This window comes from Periplaneta americana, chromosome 12, assembly GCF_040183065.1.
Source record: "Periplaneta americana isolate PAMFEO1 chromosome 12, P.americana_PAMFEO1_priV1, whole genome shotgun sequence".
Lineage (NCBI taxonomy): Eukaryota > Metazoa > Arthropoda > Insecta > Blattodea > Blattidae > Periplaneta > Periplaneta americana.
The window spans coordinates 120,692,761-120,712,102 of record NC_091128.1 but is presented as its reverse complement, the minus strand read 5'-3'; the positions used below and the strand labels follow the sequence as shown (position 1 = coordinate 120,712,102).

At 36.2% G+C, this 19,342-nt stretch overlaps 1 protein-coding gene across 1 annotated transcript; it reads right to left on the bottom strand.

Annotated features, from left to right (window-relative positions):
* Positions 1-5,727: 5,727 nt before the first annotated feature.
* On the bottom strand, positions 5,728-14,605 carry LOC138710854 (pro-resilin-like). The gene is made up of 3 exons (XM_069842015.1): positions 14,526-14,605; positions 7,083-7,811; positions 5,728-6,129 (listed from the first exon to the last, which is right to left on the bottom strand). Exons 1-3 carry the CDS (start codon positions 14,532-14,534, stop codon positions 5,872-5,874), a joined length of 996 nt encoding a protein of 331 aa, XP_069698116.1. The 5' UTR covers positions 14,535-14,605; the 3' UTR covers positions 5,728-5,871.
* Between the last annotated feature and the right edge of the window lie 4,737 nt (positions 14,606-19,342).

The following is a 19,342-nucleotide window of genomic DNA, read 5'->3' as shown; positions in this document are numbered from 1 at the left end:
GCTGATGTTCTTCCAGGATCGTTATTTGTTTGCTCTAATTCAGGTTACATCAACAGTGAACTATTTGTCGAATATCTCAAACATTTTATTTGCTACTCAAACCTGCCATAGAAAAAAGTGCTGCTTCTGTATTTCCACACATACGAACCATTCCAAAAATTTAGACGCTAGATTATCTCGGGAAAATGATATGCTCCTATTTCAGCTTCCTCGTCATAATACTCAGAGGCCCAGCCTTTAGATGTTTCTATCTTCAAAACATTTCAGACAGCTAAATCATGAAGCAGTTCTTAGGTGGCTTCGAGATAATCGTGGAGGAAAGGTGACGCAGTTTACAGTTTGAACTGCCTGGTGAAGCACATGGCAAATGTGTAACAATAAAAAACGCATTCAGGAAGTTTAAATATTAGGTAATTTATGCTCTATTTTTTCATTTTCATTTGAAGATGCGTTACTCTCTTTCATTAATTTCAATAAACTTGTAATTTGCCTTTATTACATTATTCATATTAGGGGAGAGTCGGGTAGTATCGGACATCGGGTAATATCGGACAGTGAGTTTCTTTCATCTACCACACGATGATAGTACCTGATTGACATGGTTACGTTTCTGTGATGTGGCATAGAGAAACGTAACCATGTTATTCAGGTACTACCATATGGTGGTAGATGAAAGAAACGCACTGTCCGATACTATCCGATGTCCCATACTAACCGACTCTCCCCTAAATACTGTTCAATATGTTCAATATTAAAAGATTTCCTTCATCCTGTTCCCTGCAGTTAAAGAGGTGCGATTTAAGAAACCGCAGGTGCTATTTAGGAAACTAGTTGCCTAAATGGCACCACTGACAAGTGTTTCGAAAATGTCATTCTACTTCAAAAATATTAAATCAAATTCAAAGATTCTTTTTTACACGAAAGGTAAATGTTATGGGAATCTATTTGTGTAAAGGAATGCAGAAAATAAAAATTGTATTGTTCAATAAAAATTATAAATGCTAAACTGGTGCGATATACGCAACCTTACCCTAATGCACATAATACTTTTCTCAGTCAAAGTTCGTTTTGTGACAAACCCAAATATACGACATTATTTTCCAATTAATTGGCTACAAATACTTATTTTTTCACAGAGTCTCCATTGAAACCTATGGCCCTACGCTACCTAGATGTTAGAGCCTGTATGCCATCTCGGTACCATTCAGCTGGTCTTCCTCTCAGTCACGTCCTGATGTCTCCTATGACCTGCTCATTGTCGTCATGTCGCTTTCCACAGATCGGATCCTTCAGGGGACCAAACAAATGAAAGTCAGATGTGCGAGATCCGGTCTGTAGGGCGGATGAGGAAGGACAGTTCATCCAAGTTTTGTGATTTCTTGACGAGTGCTCACGCTTGTGTGTGGCCTCGCATGGAGAAGGAGAATTTTGTTGACATCTTTATGGAGACGAACAAGCCTAACTTGCCTCTTCAGCTTCTTCAGAGTCTAGATGTTAACCTCTGAATTTATTATTAATTTATACAGATTTTAAGTATTAACTATTGAAGAAATTTATAAATATAATTTATTAACTTACTACCACAGAAATCAAATAAAACATAAATCTAATCGACATGAATATCGTACTCGAAGACAAAAGTCTACTTTCCCATTAATTGCGCCTAAATGTCATACAAGTGCAGCTCTTAAACATGGTGCTAGTTTCGGCCCAAGACTTTATAATAAAATTACAAACCATTTCTCAAATTTGAAAGATTTTAAAAAAGAAATTTATAAAATTATTCATGATATAGAATATTAACAAATGTGTGTATTTTTATTTTTTTTTATTTCTGTCGACTATATTCATGTTTTTATTTACTATCACTGGCTTCTGTTCGATTGTCAATTTATATTAAATATGTTTTTTTTTCTCTTTTCTCTTTCTTCTCTTTTTTGCTTTTGTGTGTTATTTATCGTTTTGAATTAAGTTAATTACTTACTTACTTACTTACTTACTGGCTTTCAAGGGACCCGCAGGTTCTCACATAAGGCCCTCACATAAGCCCGCCATTGGTCCCTATCCTGAGCAAGATTAATCCAGACTCTATCATCATATTCCACCTCCCTCAAATCCATTTTAATATTATCTCCCCATCTACGTCTCGGTCTCCCCAAAGGTATTTTTCCCTTCGGCCTCCCAACTAACACTCTATATTCATTTCTGGATTCGCCCATACGTGCTACATGCCCTGCGCTTTTTTTATCTACCCTTAAGTACTAAATACGATAACCTGTCACTGATAAATTCGACTCTTTTTACTGCTCATTTTATTCTTTTATGAATAAACAATCCTGTTCCTAATTGGTGATTATCATTTCCTTCCCCGTAATGCAATAAGTAATCTCCTATTTGTGTCATGCCGTTCCCATCTAACCTAACCTCCTGTACTTCCACAAAGTCTATTCTATATCTAGCTAGTTCTTTTGCAACTAATGTTACTCCTCCTGTTCTGTATAGACTTGTAACATTCCAAGTACCAAATCTCAAAACCTTATTCCTTTGCTGTGGTCGTTAAGTTAATTACTGTGTTTAATAAACTGTCTTTGTAAATATTATGTTATATTATTGGCTAAGACCACACCGTACAAGAGCGGTAGTGGTAGAAACATTTTTTTTTTATAATTTTAATTTGTATTAACTTTGCCTAGCTAGCTGGCTACCTAGCGAAATAAAAAAAAATATAGCTAAACTTTGAAATAAATATGAATATGCTAATACAGGGACATCATTTTATTTTTACTAACATTTTTAATATTAACTTGCCTGTACCTCTGGATTAACGCCGTTTGCTATCCCCTTCCACGACTGAGTTCGATGATAGTGGCGTAATATACAAACAGATCACTTTACTAGGTATAGGAGGGAAGAAAAGTAGTTCTTCCATTTACGTAAACTAGGAAATATTGCGCTTTTGAGTTTTATCATTTTCATTAGGTTTTTGTTTAATAAAAATACAGTACAGTATTAACAATGAGTGGTTTTACTCACGAACTGAGCTGTCCATGCGGACGTATTCATTATGCAGTGCACCTATATTATACTGTCTACAGCACATTAGCGTACAATATAGAGAATGAAGTTAAATTGAAAAATAATCATAATATGGATATTTAAAAACATTTTTAAAATGGTGGCCGTTCATTTCGATACACACTTCAGTTCTAATGTGCATGTTATCGCACTATAGACTATTGTACCTAATCCCAATTATCAGTTTCGTTCTTCGTACTAGTAACTCATGTTGAAATAATTCTGTACCTACTCTATAAAAGAGTACCTTACGGACTGTAAATTCAATCTTCACTTCTGCCCGATCCGAAAAGATAAAATTACTCAGACATACTATCTATTGTCCGTCCAAGTGATTATGTCGTAGGTTCGTAGAAAGGCAGGAAATCACGTGACAATTAATTACTTAACGAGGCGCTTTTATTTAAGTTATTTTAAACAGCTGTATAATAATATGTAGACGTCCAATTCCTAACAGAAATTAATGTTCTCAGAAAAGAGCTAAGACAGGCAGCCACTAGCTGGCGAATAAAAGCTGGTGGGGGAAATCGGAATGCGACGTAGGCAAATGGACGACAGTACCTGTGCGAAAATGATCCAATATTGAAAGCTCTTTCGTCACTGGAAAACGCGAACATATTTTTGGTCTTGGATCCGTGTGGAGGATGGTTGAACTTCATTAGTAGAAGGGGCGGGAGTGAAGTACATTAAAAAACTCAGGTACAATAAAAATTGAAGTAAAATAAAATGATGTCCCTGTATAATAATCCCTATACTTACTAGTTTATTTTATTTACTCTTATGTAATGCGTGGTAAGAGAAATTCATAGGCACAGTAAGGTAGAGATATAATTCTCTATGAGAAGTTCAAAGTATTTCGCGAGTTTAAGCTAGTTATAAAGTAGTAGACTGACAAATTGCCCATCCACAGGCACGACACCCAGTTAAGTTAATCTGAAAGCTCCTGGTAGTAGTGACGAGCTGGTAGTGAGGCTGTTGCCAGCAGATCTTCCTGTGGACACAGGTGCTGGTTTCTTGCAGTGATGGAGCCATAAGACATCAACAATCTAATGCACACGTGCATTTATATTCTATTACGCCTCTTCTTCTTGTTAGCTTAAAATACCCAAGTACTCGCGTCGCATTTTGCCACCTGCCTATTACAACTGCAGCTACAAGAAGAATAAAAAGCCGGCATTCAATCTCTGTGTGAGAGACGGCTGTACTTATGCATTACAGGCGCAGTGTCAGAGATCTGAAGTATTTTGCGAAATGAATGACTACACAATTTTTTGCCACACATTGGCGGCAACGACACGTGAAGAACTTCAGCTCGCATTTTTTTTTCATTCGCCATATCCCTGATCACATATATATCATATTGGCCATTCCCATATTATGAAATGGCAATATATATAAAAGGGAACAACCACTAGGATCTCCACTGTCGAAATATAAATTTAACGCTTTTGGAATGCACAGGAATATGGAATTTCATGGAGTAATAGCTAGCAGCTGTACTTCCATCTAGCGGTCATTACCAAAAGGTTTCATTTCGCGGTAACTATGGGAGAAACAGAAACTGTCGCTGAACTTGCGGTGAGAAAGAAATGTCATATGGATGATCCTGTAGTAATGAATGTGTTGGTGGCGGTGGTCACGATATTGATGGTGATGGGGTTGGATATGTATTGGTCATATTGGTGAAGTCTATACAAGGAGTTAAAAGTAACCAATATTTTAGGAGGTGATAGTATGCATCAAAACAAGAAAAAAATGTCTAACAGACATGGGTCCTACAACACATACTTTCTGAGATCTGAACATTTGTTAATAGGAGGTGCTCAATGTGACGTCCATTTATGGCAGTGAATTTTTCTGCCCTACAATGCAGCAGACTACCAGATAATCATACCATAGTTGACACCTCTGGCATTGGAATACTGGTACGTCGCAAGGAATACTGAAAATAATAGTTTGGTTGCGGATATGAGCGGGGTTCAGCAGAGATGGTGTTGTGAATTTTCGTAATCAGCATGTGTGGGTGATGAAAATTCCCATGCACTTGAAGAAATAAGGCATCAGCACCGATTCTCAATCAACGTATGGGCAGGCGTTCTTGGTGATAGATTAAGGGCCATACATGCTACCACAGAGATTAACTGGGGCTCGTTATCAGGACTTTCTTATTAACGTATTGCCTACCTTGCTGGAGTATGTGCCATGTCACCAAAGACTACAGATATAGTTCATGCATGATGGCACACCAGCACATTTTTTGCGCAATGAGCGTGAACACCTGACGCTAACATTTCAGGACCGCTGGATTGATTGGGAAGGCCCCACGCCTTGGCATGCTCATTCCTCAAATCTAAATCCACTAGACGTTTGGTTATCAAGAACATCCAGGTCAATTTCAAAGAGTGCGTGATACCTTACGCCGAAGGGCAGAGGAATGTATTGCCATGAATGGACGTCACATTGAACGCCTTCTATGAAGTGTTCAGATCCCAGAAAGTATGTGTTGTAGGACTCATATTTATTATACTTTTTTTTTCTTGTTTTGATGCGTACTAGCAGCTCCTAAAATATTGGATACTTTTTCTAACGCTCTGTATAAATAAATTAAATAGAGGAAATGGTACATTATAACAATTATAACAATAAAACAAGTTTTATATAAAAACAGTTTATTAGAGAGACTATTATTTAAATATATGTACAAAACTTATTTTACAAGCGTATTGTAGTTACTTTCCATGTCGTGAATGTATTAAATCGCTGGGTCAGTTCACGTGATTTATCTAGTTGGAGGATTTAATAGGGTCCTTGTCCCTGTCCCCTCTGTTGGGGTCCGCGGGAATACCCGGCGCCGGCTCCTGTGTCTTCGTAGCGGATCTGTGGCTTGTATCCCTCAACATCGGCCTCGTACTCTACGATCTGGAGACGGCCGTCGGGAAGAAGTACGCGGTAAGATCCCTGGGCATAATCCTCCTGGCGGCTTTCCTCCTGGCCAAATTCACTTCCTGAATCTGCGTCCTGCACTTCGTAGGAGAACTGGTAGTTGGCGGGCTCCTGTATCAGATAAAATTACCATTATACTTCGTAGTGTGCAGAATACATATGACAAGAAATCATGAATTCATAATTGAGATTTTGATTGGCTGTTATTGAATAACAATAACTTTTATTGCAAGATATATTTTAATACGTTGTTAATTCTATTCTTAAAATAAATATGAATACATGTGGTGTGCGGGCAAATCTTCTGAGGGAGTTATAGATTATTACACTAGTTTTGAAAACATAGCTTTCAATGGTACTTAAGAAGTTATATGATAGAATGGAAACAAGGCGAGGCGTGGAAGACCAGGAAAAAAAAATCTTAAAATTACAGGAGAAAATCCGAGAGCCGTAAGAGATCTTAGATGGCAAGAAAAGACGTATAACAGAGTAACCCTGGACTGTAAATACTAGAAAGATGATTTCTAAGATAAGAAAACAGCAAGGCCGAAAGATATAAATGTACAATCAGGAAATTCCTACAACGGTGGTAATACTGATGATTGAGACAACGTTGGTTGTAAAATGATGGTTATACGTATTTGTTTTCTTCTGTTAATTTCTTGTCTCTAATCACCATTCCAACTTTGTCGCACAATTTATTATCATCTGAATAAAACATCCTGTAAATAGTTTTGTAATACGTTAAAATTAAATGGAATATAATTCTTACATTCAAATTGGATCTGATTTCCATTAGACAATTAATTAAACTGAAACCAATTCCTGGATTTTGTTTAAACGTCTGGAATGAAGCAAGGATTAAAACGGAAGTGAAAGTTTATAAACTCAGTTATGCATTTTATCACTCTCGCTGAATTTTGAACTCTTTGGATGAAAAATATGTTACATGAGTTTAAAAATAAATTTATTCCTGCTGATATCTGGCATTAAGAAAACGAGCAATGGAAGAATTCTTCTTTGACGTTTACACAAGTTTTTTTAATTCGAATTTAAATACTTACGGCCATGTCATCATCCTGAGCGTTGTATCCTCCACGAGCATATCCACCACCGGGAGCGTATATAGAGTTGGGAGCGTTGAATCGGCTAGAGGCTGAAGGAGCTCCATATTGAGTAGATAGCGAAGAAGCACCTCCAAAACGGCTTGGAGCGCCGTATTGGGTCGAAAGAGAACTTGAACCTCCGAACTGGCTTGAAGATCCGCTTCCAAAGCGGCTAGAAGCAGCGGGAGCACCGTACTGGTTGGAGGGGGTTCTGGCACCACCGAATCCGCCAGCGGAAGGAGCACCATATTGGCTAGAGGGAGTTCTGGCACCACCGAAACCACCAGCGGCGGGGGCACCGTACTGACTGGAAGGAGTTCTGGCACCACCGAAGCCACCAGCGGCAGGAGCACCGTATTGGCTAGAGGGAGTTCTGGCACCACCGAAACCACCAGCGGCGGGGGCACCATACTGACTGGAAGGAGTTCTGGCACCACCGAATCCGCCAGCAGCAGGAGCACCGTATTGGCTAGAGGGAGTTCTTGCACCACCGAATCCACCAGCAGCAGGAGCACCGTATTGGCTAGATGGGGTTCTGGCTCCACCGAATCCACCAGCAGCAGGAGCACCGTATTGACTGGAAGGTTGACCGGAGTATCCGCCTTGGTTTGCAGGAAGATACTGCCTTGACACAGGAGGCTCAGCCACGACGCATGTCAGCGCCACGACGGCAACTACCAGCAATCTCTGTTATATTAAAAAGAAAAGCCAACTGCAGTTATTAACAATAGCTAAAGCAACAAACGAAGACTTTAAGTAAATAAGGACCTAAGTGTCATTTTTATACTTTTGGGAAAACTGAGTCATAATATACGTTAAAGCTAATGGAACATACACGTCCGAGCATCTACGAACACCCAAAACTATAAAAGAACGAGTCTGGATTTCGATTCTTCTTTATGTTACAGAGGTACATAAATTGTTAATGCAGTAAAAGCACAATGTTCATTAAAATGACACAGATTCTTATTTACTTCAAGTTTTCAATTCCATTTAATTCATTTCTTTATAATCATTTTGTATTAACCCCTTCGGGCCTGATGTACACTATAGTGTACATTGTTTCTTTTTTTGGAATGTCTTCGATACGTTTAAATATTTTGAAAAATTCAATGTGATAGAAATGGAAAATATTATTTTTGAAACATTTCTATACCTGAATTAAAAATAAAATTTAAAATTTTGGGGTCGCAGGGGCCAAAATTGTCCCCAAATTTTGATTTTCTGCGAAGACTTGATGTGGAAATTTTGGATCCCCAGAATGATTATGTGACAGTTTCTTTTTCAATTTTGTTTAATATAAATTCAGGTCTGAAAGGATTAATGTTGCAATGCCTAGACTCCGCTAAAAGCGTACAATTTTACAAAGTCCCCAATATACCTCGTGATGTTGACTCTGAAGTTTTATTTCAAGATTTGAAATTTTACAGATAATCATACCATGGAAATTCATCGACATGTAGTTAGCACGCTACTGGATTTTCCCTTATGGATATCAAACGTATCATAAAGATAGGCAAGTTTCCACATAAAATCTTGGTTTCACAGGGTTCCGAAGTTGATTATTGAGACTCCAGTACAGGGTGTTTAGCAAATTTAGTTTCAATCTTTAAATTTTTAATGTTACTTGTGTATTTAGTTTGCCCTGTGGAAAGCGTAAAAGGATTGTACAGATTTCTTCTTGTGTGAGCGAGAAACTAGTTCATTTAGTATTGCATATAATATAAAAGAAAATGGAACACGAGTCCTTTAAGAGAATAGAGTTGGGAATGGGGAACGTTATTAAATAAATTTATTAAATTTTAAATATTATGAAGTATATTTGTATTTACTTTTAAAGGAAGGTTATTTAACGCTAATAATTTTAAATAATATAAATTATAGCAGCCATAATATTATTGTTACTGTGGCCACTCGGAGGAAATTTTTACAGGCGGATGATGTTTTCTTTCAGCAATTTATATCTGAATGGTGATTATGTTCGTGATCAGTTGTGAATAATTTGTAGAATAAGAGTGGCGAAAATAGAAACACATCCAGGAAATCTCTCCATTACCATATTTGTACATTTTAAGTTCCATTTGATACAGCAACTATTCGTTATGAAGGAAATAACGATATGATAATTCACTTAAATATACAATGAAAGAGAGTTATTAAACATTTGTAGAAATGTGGAGAACTTGATGGAATAAAATGCGATTGCAATGTAGTTTTTAAAATAGCTCAGATAATCTTCAAAGTAGTAAAATTATTCGTGGACGTACATATTTCATTTCATATTTAAAATAGGTTATTGCATTAAAATTTAATTATGGCGCAATAATATTTATGCCATTTTAATGCATTCTTTAATTGAACTTAACACTGTAAGAGCTTAATTATTATTTTGTATCTTTATTATCATATAAATTTTATGTACTTCTGATCTTACCAACATTTTTCCAATACTGTCGTAGTGAATGGTTTTTCAGAAAAGATGAAATCATTCCAGTCTGAACAGTGATAGATTCTGAAGCCAGATTTCGTAGTTCGCTGCCTTGAGTAACAGTGTAAGCCAGTCTCTAATCCAATATCGCTTTCCTTAAACTAAGCAGACATAACGGTACAGAAATATTCTTTTTTTAAGCTAGCATCCAGTGCTTCAGACCTTCATATATTGTCATTCCTTCACGTTTGCAGTGGTCAACACTAACTCCATTGCTGCATTATAGTTGCCTCCTAATCTTCTCCAAGGGTATCCTCACATACAAAACTACTCTGTTTATGGTCGAGTAATTGAGGCACGGGAATTTAGTACAGTCACCGAAAATAAAAGTGTGGGCCTGCTTTATTTTTTACAGAAATTAATTATCGAAAACGCTCCTCTTTGAAGTCATAAAATCTGTAAAATGCAATTTAAAATTGTTAATCCAATTAAAGTAGGAAGCCTATTACATTTTGACAGACATGATTTATGTAGTATAATACTTACTTACAAATTACTTTTAGAGAACCCGTAAGTTCATTATCGCCCTCATATAAACCCTCCATCTGTCCCTGTCCTGAGTATGTTTAATCCAGTTCCTACCATCATATCTCACCTCCCTCAAATCCATTTTAATATTATCCTCCCATGTACGTCTCGACCCTTCCAAAGGTATTTTTCCCTCAGGTTTTCCAACTCTATATGCATTTCGGATTCACCTATAATAATAATTATAATAATAATCTGTGACGTTGCAGCCCGTGAAGGGCCTAGACCGACCAGCCCACATGCCGAAGCAGAGGTGGACGATCATCCAATCAGAATGGAGGTATCGTGTGGTTAGCACGATGATCCCCACCAGCCGTTATAGCTGGATTTCGTTACCTATCGTAGCTTCCCAAGTGCTTCACGATGCTGGGTGGGCACCGGTCCCATACACAGGCCGAAATTTCGTTAGAAAATTTTTTCCCCCATGAGGATTAGAACCAGCGCGCATTCCGTAACGCGAGTCCTAGGCAGGATGCCTTAGACCACGACGCCACGGCGCGGGACGGATTAACTCATATTGCTACATATACAGGGTGGATGGTAACCTCTGCACCAAAATGAAACTGATAGTACTGTAGAACATGAGAGATTTGAAAAATGTAAATAAGTTTTTTCTCCAACTTTCACTGTTTTAGAGGAAATCGTCATGTTTCTATGAAGTATTTCACAACATCACGGCTACTGCAATATTACTCTATTACCCTCTACTCCCTACCTCTCTGCTGTATTCAGTCGGTGACACGCGATAATGCGCTGCATTGCAAGATTTATTTTAACGATTTTCGAAATTATTCAATTTAAATTCATGGCTAAACGGTTCAATTTGGAAAAAAATATGCAAGACATGAACTGCTTAGATTATTTTTACCTGTCTGCTTGTATAGCAATCATCCATTTCTCTAGGGCCGTTACCGCAATGGAGCGCTGCAAACATTGGGCAAATACTATATTTTTTTCCTACTTAACGGTGCTTCATCAAAGAAAATGTGCAATAAAAGTGTTGTTATATTTAACACGTAGAATCACCTCTTAAATTTTGGTGCATCAATCCCTTTCCACCTTGTATATAGTATAATAACATAACAATTTATTGTAGTACAGAACTTCCGTCTGTCCTCTCTGTAAATGTAATCAAATTATGCAATAAATAGGACATTTTGTTACAGATGTAGTTGTATCTGTCGAAATTTATTTTAACGCTCATTTTGAAATTTCCAACCTGATTCTAGGGCAGCATGTAGCGCCACTCCTATGACATGAAGTCCAAAAGGTCGAAGCGTTGTCTAGTTTCAACGTTTATTTTATAGGTGGGATGAATTTAAGGTCCATTCTGATAACTACAGTAAAAGCAAATTAACTTCTCCCGACTGGCAGTAAATCCTGTCAACTAGCATCTAGTCGTTTTAGCGAGTGAAGTCCAATGGCTTTTTTTTGTTCAGTACATATCACGGCTATATTACTGTCAGTAAAATAGCATTCAATTGCTGCGCATAGTCTGAAGTCCATTCAAAAGCAGACTTCTTTACTTACTGTAGAAACTATGTAAATCAACGCTCTGTTTTACTATGTCTTGGTATTTATGGATCCGTTAATGGACGTTATAAATTACATTCATAATAGACTGTAGAGAAAGTGAACATGCCGTTTTATTTTCATTATAGATGTATTTTGGTTTCAACAGAGAAAACTATTAATTTTGCAAGTGTGAGAAAACCGTTTTTAAATGAGTAAAGAATACAGGAGCTTGAAATAATTTCAAATTTCTAATCATAAAGTTGACGAAAGTCATTTAAGTCTCAGGTTTAACTCCAGTGATTCTAAGAGGTGCTCTATCTGTACACTCAGGCAAATCTTGCGACTGAGAACACCTTGTGCCGTAGACTAGCGCTCAGTGATAATCTTTTCCTACAATTACATGTATTTTAGTGGGTTACGTCCTAATTTAGACTTTCTTCCTTAAAGATTATTTGTCGAGGTACCGTTAGTCTTAGCCTACATCAAACCCCAGGTCGAGACAAATGGTCAACAGGCTTCGAGCTCACAGCAACCTCGAGATTATTTAAAATAACATACTGTCTATCGCAGAAGCTCAAATAGTAGCTACAAATTCAGCGGACCCAGGTTCGATTCTGGCAGAAAAGTGAAGATTTATATCCCTTTCAGACTGGGAATATTTTCCTAATCTCGTGTTTGATCTGTGTTTTCCTAAGCGGTAGTCTTGCGTTATGCAGATCAAATGACCAGGGAGTCCCGCTACTTGTGAAGATAGTGTCAGTTAAAATTTCTCACAAGAAGATGGCATAAGGAAAAGGATTTAATTCTTGATGACTAATGATAAAGCAAGTGGTACTGATATGTGCAGTATTGTATTGTTATGAAATGGGAAGATATGTTTTGTTTCACATTCTACGTGACTTTATTCTACAATATGCAGTCTAATCGACAAGAGTCTGTCATTAAAGAGTTGTAATTATGGTGAAATGTATCATATTATTTGAAGTTTAAATAAGAAAACAATATATATATATATAATACTCACGATCTTTCGACTTGAAGGTTTACGCCTTAACAGCGACGCCACAAAACAAATGTTTGTCTCTCTCTACACAGTTTTTATTTTTATTTTGATAATAGCCTGCTATGAAGCTTCCAATATTCTTTTCAGTCTCCTGGTTTATACACTCAATTATTTATGACATCAGATGTCCCATAATTATGGCATTCTGGCAATCCTTATGGAATTGAAGGGTATGTAGATAGTCGTTTCGGTTCTTATCTAATGATTACAAGATATTAGCCCTGTTATTTATCACTATTATTTTAGTCAATTATGTAACAAATCTTATACCAACTGCTAGGTTATTTAGCATTTATGGAATTGATGTCAGTGTCGAAATGGTATTTGGCGAGATGAAACCGAAGATTCGCCATGAAATTGCTTGAAATTCGCCTTACAGTTTGGAAAAACTTCGGAAAAAGCATCTAGCCCAAACGGGAATTGACCCCATGCCTAGCGCATATCCGGATCAATAGGCAAACGCGCTACCGTCTGTGCTACACCGGTGACTATTATTATTATTATTATTATTATTATTATTATTATTATTATTATTATTATTATTATTATTATTATTATTTAACTGGGTTATTTAACGACGCTATATCAACTACGATGTTATTTAACGTCGATGGGATTAGTGACAGCGAGGTGATATTTGGCGAGATGAGGCCGAGGATTTGCCATAGATTACCTGGCATTTGCCTTACGGTTGGAAAAACCCAACCAGGTAATCAGCCCGCGGAAATCGAACCCGAGCCCGATCGCAACTCCGGATCGGTAGGCAAGCGCCTTAACCGACTGAGCTACACCTTATTATTATTATTATTATTATTATTATTATTATTATTATTATTATTACTACTATTGTCATTTTTTAATATCCAGAGTATATAAGGGTGCTATTCATATACATTTCGCAGCACGCGCTACGAGCGTACTAAGCTAGCCCCGGCTATCCACTGGTTACTAGTACAGAAGTCAAATCATATCCTATCGCTAACACTGGTTTATGAATACGAAAAACGCTGATCATCCACCGAGAACCCGCGCTAAAAATGTCTATCAATACGGCCCTATATATTTTAATTCCATAGATGAATGAATTAGTCAAGATCCGATTAGAAATGAAAGAATTGGCGAAGAACTTAATATTTACAATATAAAAAATGAAATAGAAGAATATAAAGAAAATTGGAAAGAACATCTAAAAAGAATGGGCAGCGAAATAATACCAGCAATAGTAAATAAATTTCAATGTAAAGGCAAGAAAGATGTCGGACGTCCTAGAAAGAGATGAGCTAAACAGTTTAAAATTGGAACAGGTATTCATTCATTTCTAAACCCAGTAATGGAAGAAGAAGAAGAAGAAGAAGATTATGGTGTTGAAATACTGATCAAAAATGAAATAAATCTGCCTGTAAACGTTTGGTATAAAATTTGGGATCGTTTATAAATAAATAATTAGAAGAATTGAAAAAATTTATGACAGTGGAAATGGGAGTGCCATGAGAAAACCTACTCAATTAAAGTCTTAGTATATTGATACGGAAAACTATACATTGTGAATTTGAATACTGTTTGATCTATATGCAATTAACTGGAAGTAGCTTTCCGTAAGAATGGACCAATAACAGTTGAAACGGCAGTAGCGTAAGGAAACTTGTTCCAACGCCACCTTTATCCACTAGGCCTACATTACATTTGTAATCGCCAGAATTTTAATCTACAGCTTCGAGAATATGCTGTAGTAAAGTTATTATCTTAGTACATTTCCCAGCTGTGTACTCTATCTGTTTCTGAGGTACAGAAACAGACACAGTCTTACCTTAGCCATGCTGTCTGTGATCTACTGTTGTTTGCGAATGCTTATCGAAGACTGCTTGTGATGGTGAGGATGTGATGAGCATTTATATACCAGTAGTAGCATCTGGGAATGACCCTGCTGGCGGGGAGAATTGCAAGGCAAAAAAACAACAAGAAGAACAAGATCAAACATTAAAACTGGATTACCCTGCGATGCCAAACTGTAATGGGTCTACTGTCGGTTACTTCTTTATCATCGCTCTAACACTCCCTCGTTGCGTCATCGACTCTTGGTGATGATCTCGGACTTTCATTGCAGCTCCGATACGTAGATGTTTGACGTGCACTGACCACGATATTACACATAACGGCCCGAAGGACCATTAATTTTCTTTGGTTTAATACACCTTGCGTCATGGAAGCGATGCTCCAGTTTTGCATCAAGTTGTACACGGCCTTGGATGCAGCTTCTCTCTGATCCGTCTGATAAGATTGACGTGTGATAAGATCTTCCTTTGTGCGGTATTAATTAAATACGTTTGTAATTGTAGTAGCCATTCCTGTAAAACTGCAGTTGAAGATTTTAAATATTAATTGAAACCATGCGTTTGTTTCATTAATTAAATTGTAATTGAATTGTTTCTGGAGGTAAAATATTATGAATAAACAAGAACATGATTCCTAAATTTTCTTTCTTCCCTCTATCTTCCTTTGTGCGGTATTAATTAAATACGTTTGTAATTGTAGTAGCCATTCCTGTAAAACTGCAGTTGAAGATTTTAAATATTAATTGAAACCATGCGTTTGTTTCATTAATTAAATTGTAATTGAATTGTTTCTGGAGGTAAAATATTATGAATAAACAAGAACATGATTCCTAAATTTTCTTTCTTCCCTCTACGCTTACTTTATTGCTTTTTTTCTAGTTTTTCATCCTTACACATTTCTTTCTTTTCAGTTGAATTTATTTTAATTTCTTTCTACATTTATAATTTTTGCTGACTTTCTTTGTTTTTCTGCTTGTGTCTTTCTTCCTTCCTTTCTTATCTTTGTTGTATACTATTTTTGCCATCTTTCTATCTTCTTTTTTCTTTCTTTCTACTCTGCTTACTTTCTTTTCTTTTCTCTTTCTTTCTTTGCAGGCTGATATTTAAAAATCTCTTTTCCCCCTTTTTTTCCCGCATCTTTAAATTGGTTTCTTAGTTAAAATTTTATTTCCTTCTTATTTATTTCTATCGTTTTCATTCTCTTTCCCTCATATCTTTTCTTCCTATTTTTTCTTTCCAACTTCCTATGTTTTTTTCCTTTTTCTTTTATACATTTTCATCTTTATTCTTTATTCCCACATTTCTTTATTTATTTATTTCTATCGTTTTCATTCTCTTTTCCTCATATCTTTTCTTCCTATTTTTTCTTTCCAACTTCCTATGTTTTTCCCTTTTTCTTTTATACATTTTCATCTTTATTTTTTATTCCCACATTTCTTTATTTATTTATTTCTATCGTTTTCATTCTCTTTTCCTCATATCTTTTCTTTCAATTTTTTCTTTCAACTTCTTATGTTTTTTCCTTTTTATTTTATATCTTTTCATCTTTATTCTTCATTCCCACATTTATTTATTTGTTTGTTACCATCTCTCTATCTTTCTTACTCTCTTTTTCCCTCTTTCAGATTTTCATATTTTTTCTTCCCGACTACTTATGTTTTTCCTTCTTTCTTTATATCTTTCTTTTATTTTTTTACGTTTATTCCAATATTTGTTAGATTTTCTCTTTTTTTTTCTTTCCTTCTTTCTACCTTTCTCACTCTTTCTTTTTTTCGTACCTTTCTTCTTCAGGACTTTCAATGTTCTTTCGCTCTTCCTTTATATCTTTCTTTCATCTATATTTATTCCCACATTCCGTTTCCCCTTTTTCGTTAATATTTTATTGTAATTTTATACATCTCCCTAGTCGGCCTGATTGGCGCAGTTGGTATAACGCTGGCCTTCTATATCTGAGGTTGCGGATTCGATCCCTGGCCAGATCGATGGCATTTAAGGGTGCTTAAATGTGATAGACTCATGTCAGTAGATTTACTGGCATGTAAAAGAACTCCTGCGGGACAAAATTCCGGCACACCGGCGACCCTGATATAACCTCGACATTTGCGAGCGTCGTTAAATAAAACAACATTTTTTTACATCTCCCTTCCTTTATTCATTTCTGTCTCTCATGTTTTCTTTCTCTCTCTCAGAATAATAATAATAATAATAATAATAATAATAATAATAATAATCATCATCATGTTGGCAATTCGTCTCCCATTGTAATACGTCACAATGTCAGTTAATCATTCCGAATGCTAGTGGTATATATTCCTTGTTTATAATAAAACATATTTTTTATTTTATTGTCCTTTCTTTCCATTAACTAAACATTAAATTTATTCCTGTTACTGTATTTCCTTCTAATCTTTAATTACTACATTTTCAGGTTTTCCTCATTTTCTCACATTTCTTTTGTTTAGTTCAGGACTTTGCCGCTGCTCTTTCAGGAATCGTATTTCCTGCATTTTATTTTTATTCAGTTACTTTCTGTTAATTTTCAAAAACCCGTACATTAGAAACTGGAACGATAAATAATTTATTTTTCTACATTTTATTCTTTCTTTCTTCCTCTCTCTTTTGAATTTATTTCTTTTCTTCTATTATTCTTTCCTTTTCTTTCCTTTTTTGTATCTCACTTCTGTCTTTCCATCTTGCTGTTTGAAGACGTTGGAACTGGGCCACGTGTTACCAACATTGCAGAATTGTTTTACAACAAACCATATATATTTCGAAATATAAATGTAACACTTGTGGAATGCACAGACTATCATTACACTAATTATAATTTCTGCGCTAAAGAGATATATGAAGATTTAGTGAACATACAGGGTGAGCCAGTCTGGGCTAGACTCCTAACCGCACTCAAGGCGGCTGATTCATACGTAACGACGCTAGCATATGCGGAGGATTCGTTCAGCGCTTTTGCGGTTAGTATTACGTAATGATATACTTACCGAATTCACAATTCACGTTCGAAATGGCGTCCTTGTAATATCTGGCAGGCTGCACATTTACTGAAGACATTGGCGCCAACTTTTGAAAAACATTGGGTGGGCTCAAACACTTAAGTTGTAAGTTATAATAAATAAATCCCATAAATAATGATGATAGTAATATTAACACGACGAATTATTGAGTAGGCTTGGGCCCCACGGGCCCATACAAATTGGCGTCACTGCCTGAAGACATATCCAGCAACTCGCCGCGGTTCGTTCTCCGAAATGGCTTGAATTTCGTGCCGGATATTTTGAGTTCCTCAAGTGAATGTGGGTTATTCGCGTAAACTTTACTTTTAACCATTGAGGTGGAATCATGCTTCGTCACTATAAAAAGTTAAGGGGGGGTTAAGTTGTCCATTACATTGACTGTTGGAACCACATGCAAAACCTAAGTCTACGTTTTGTAAATTGAATGAAATATTACAGTCTAGAGCTGTACGAAAATTCACAGTAATAATAATAATAATAATAATAATAATAATAATAATAATAATAATAATAATAATAGTAATAATAATAATACTTACTTACTTACTTACTTACTGGCTTTTAAGGAACCCGGAGGTTCATTGTCGCCCTCACATAAGCCCGCCAGCGGTCCCTATCCTGAGCAAGATTAATCCAGTCTCTACCATCATATCCCACCTCCCTCAAATCCATTTTAATATTATCTTCCCACCTACGTCTCGGCCTCCCCAAAGGTATTTTTCCCTCCGGCCTCCCAACTAACACTCTATATGCATTTCTGGATTCGCCCATACGTGCTACATGTCCTGCCCATCTCAAACGTCTGGATTTTATGTTCCTAATTATGTCAGGTGAAGAATACAATGCGTGCAGCTCTGCGTTGTGTAACTTTCCCCATTCTCCTGTAACTTCATCCCTCTTATCCCCAAATATTTTCCTAAGAACCTTATTCTCAAACACCCTTAATCTCTGTTCCTTTCTCAAAGTGAGAGTCCAAATTTCACAACCATACAGAACAATAATAATAATAATAATAATAATAATAATAATAATAATTGCTCTAATTTGACTGATAATAATAGGCTATGTAAACATTATAAATATAAACAATTATGAAATTTTATTGGTACTCGTATTTCAGCATGTATCGTCAGTAATGGAGACGATGAGACGATTATAATGAAGTATGGTACAAATTAAAATTAAAAATCCAGTGTTCTCTGAAAAAAAAAATCGACAAATCTCACAAGACCTGAAATGGATAGAACGCTGTTTCCTTTCGCAAGAAAATGTCAAATACGATAGTTATAATTTTGACCCATTCATATTACAACAGAACTTTTAAAAGTAAACATTTATTGCTAAGATCTAAACATCTTGTTTCGGTCAGCCTCCGTCCAACCTACTTGTTTAATCGTTTTATGATAACCACAATTGTTCTCTGCGTGATACGTAATCTTCAGTCGTTATTTTAACTACCTTACTTCTAGCTGTCTTTGATGAAACCTAATTACTATAATTATTTGCTAGAGTAAAGGCATATGCCATCCCTCAGAGCGATCTAAGTCCGGTTGGCAAATGCAGTTTTGTTAGTTATTGGCTATTCAATTTTAGAGCCTCATATGCACACCGCTGGGAGCTATAGAGTGCTGCCAGTTCGTCTGCAGAGAGCCGTTCTTTACAAGTTCTCTCAACTTGGAAGCGAATTACAGCTAGAATGAAGGTGAAAACATGATTTGAGAATGATGAGTCGGTAGTTAACGTATACATCTTTGTTTATAGGT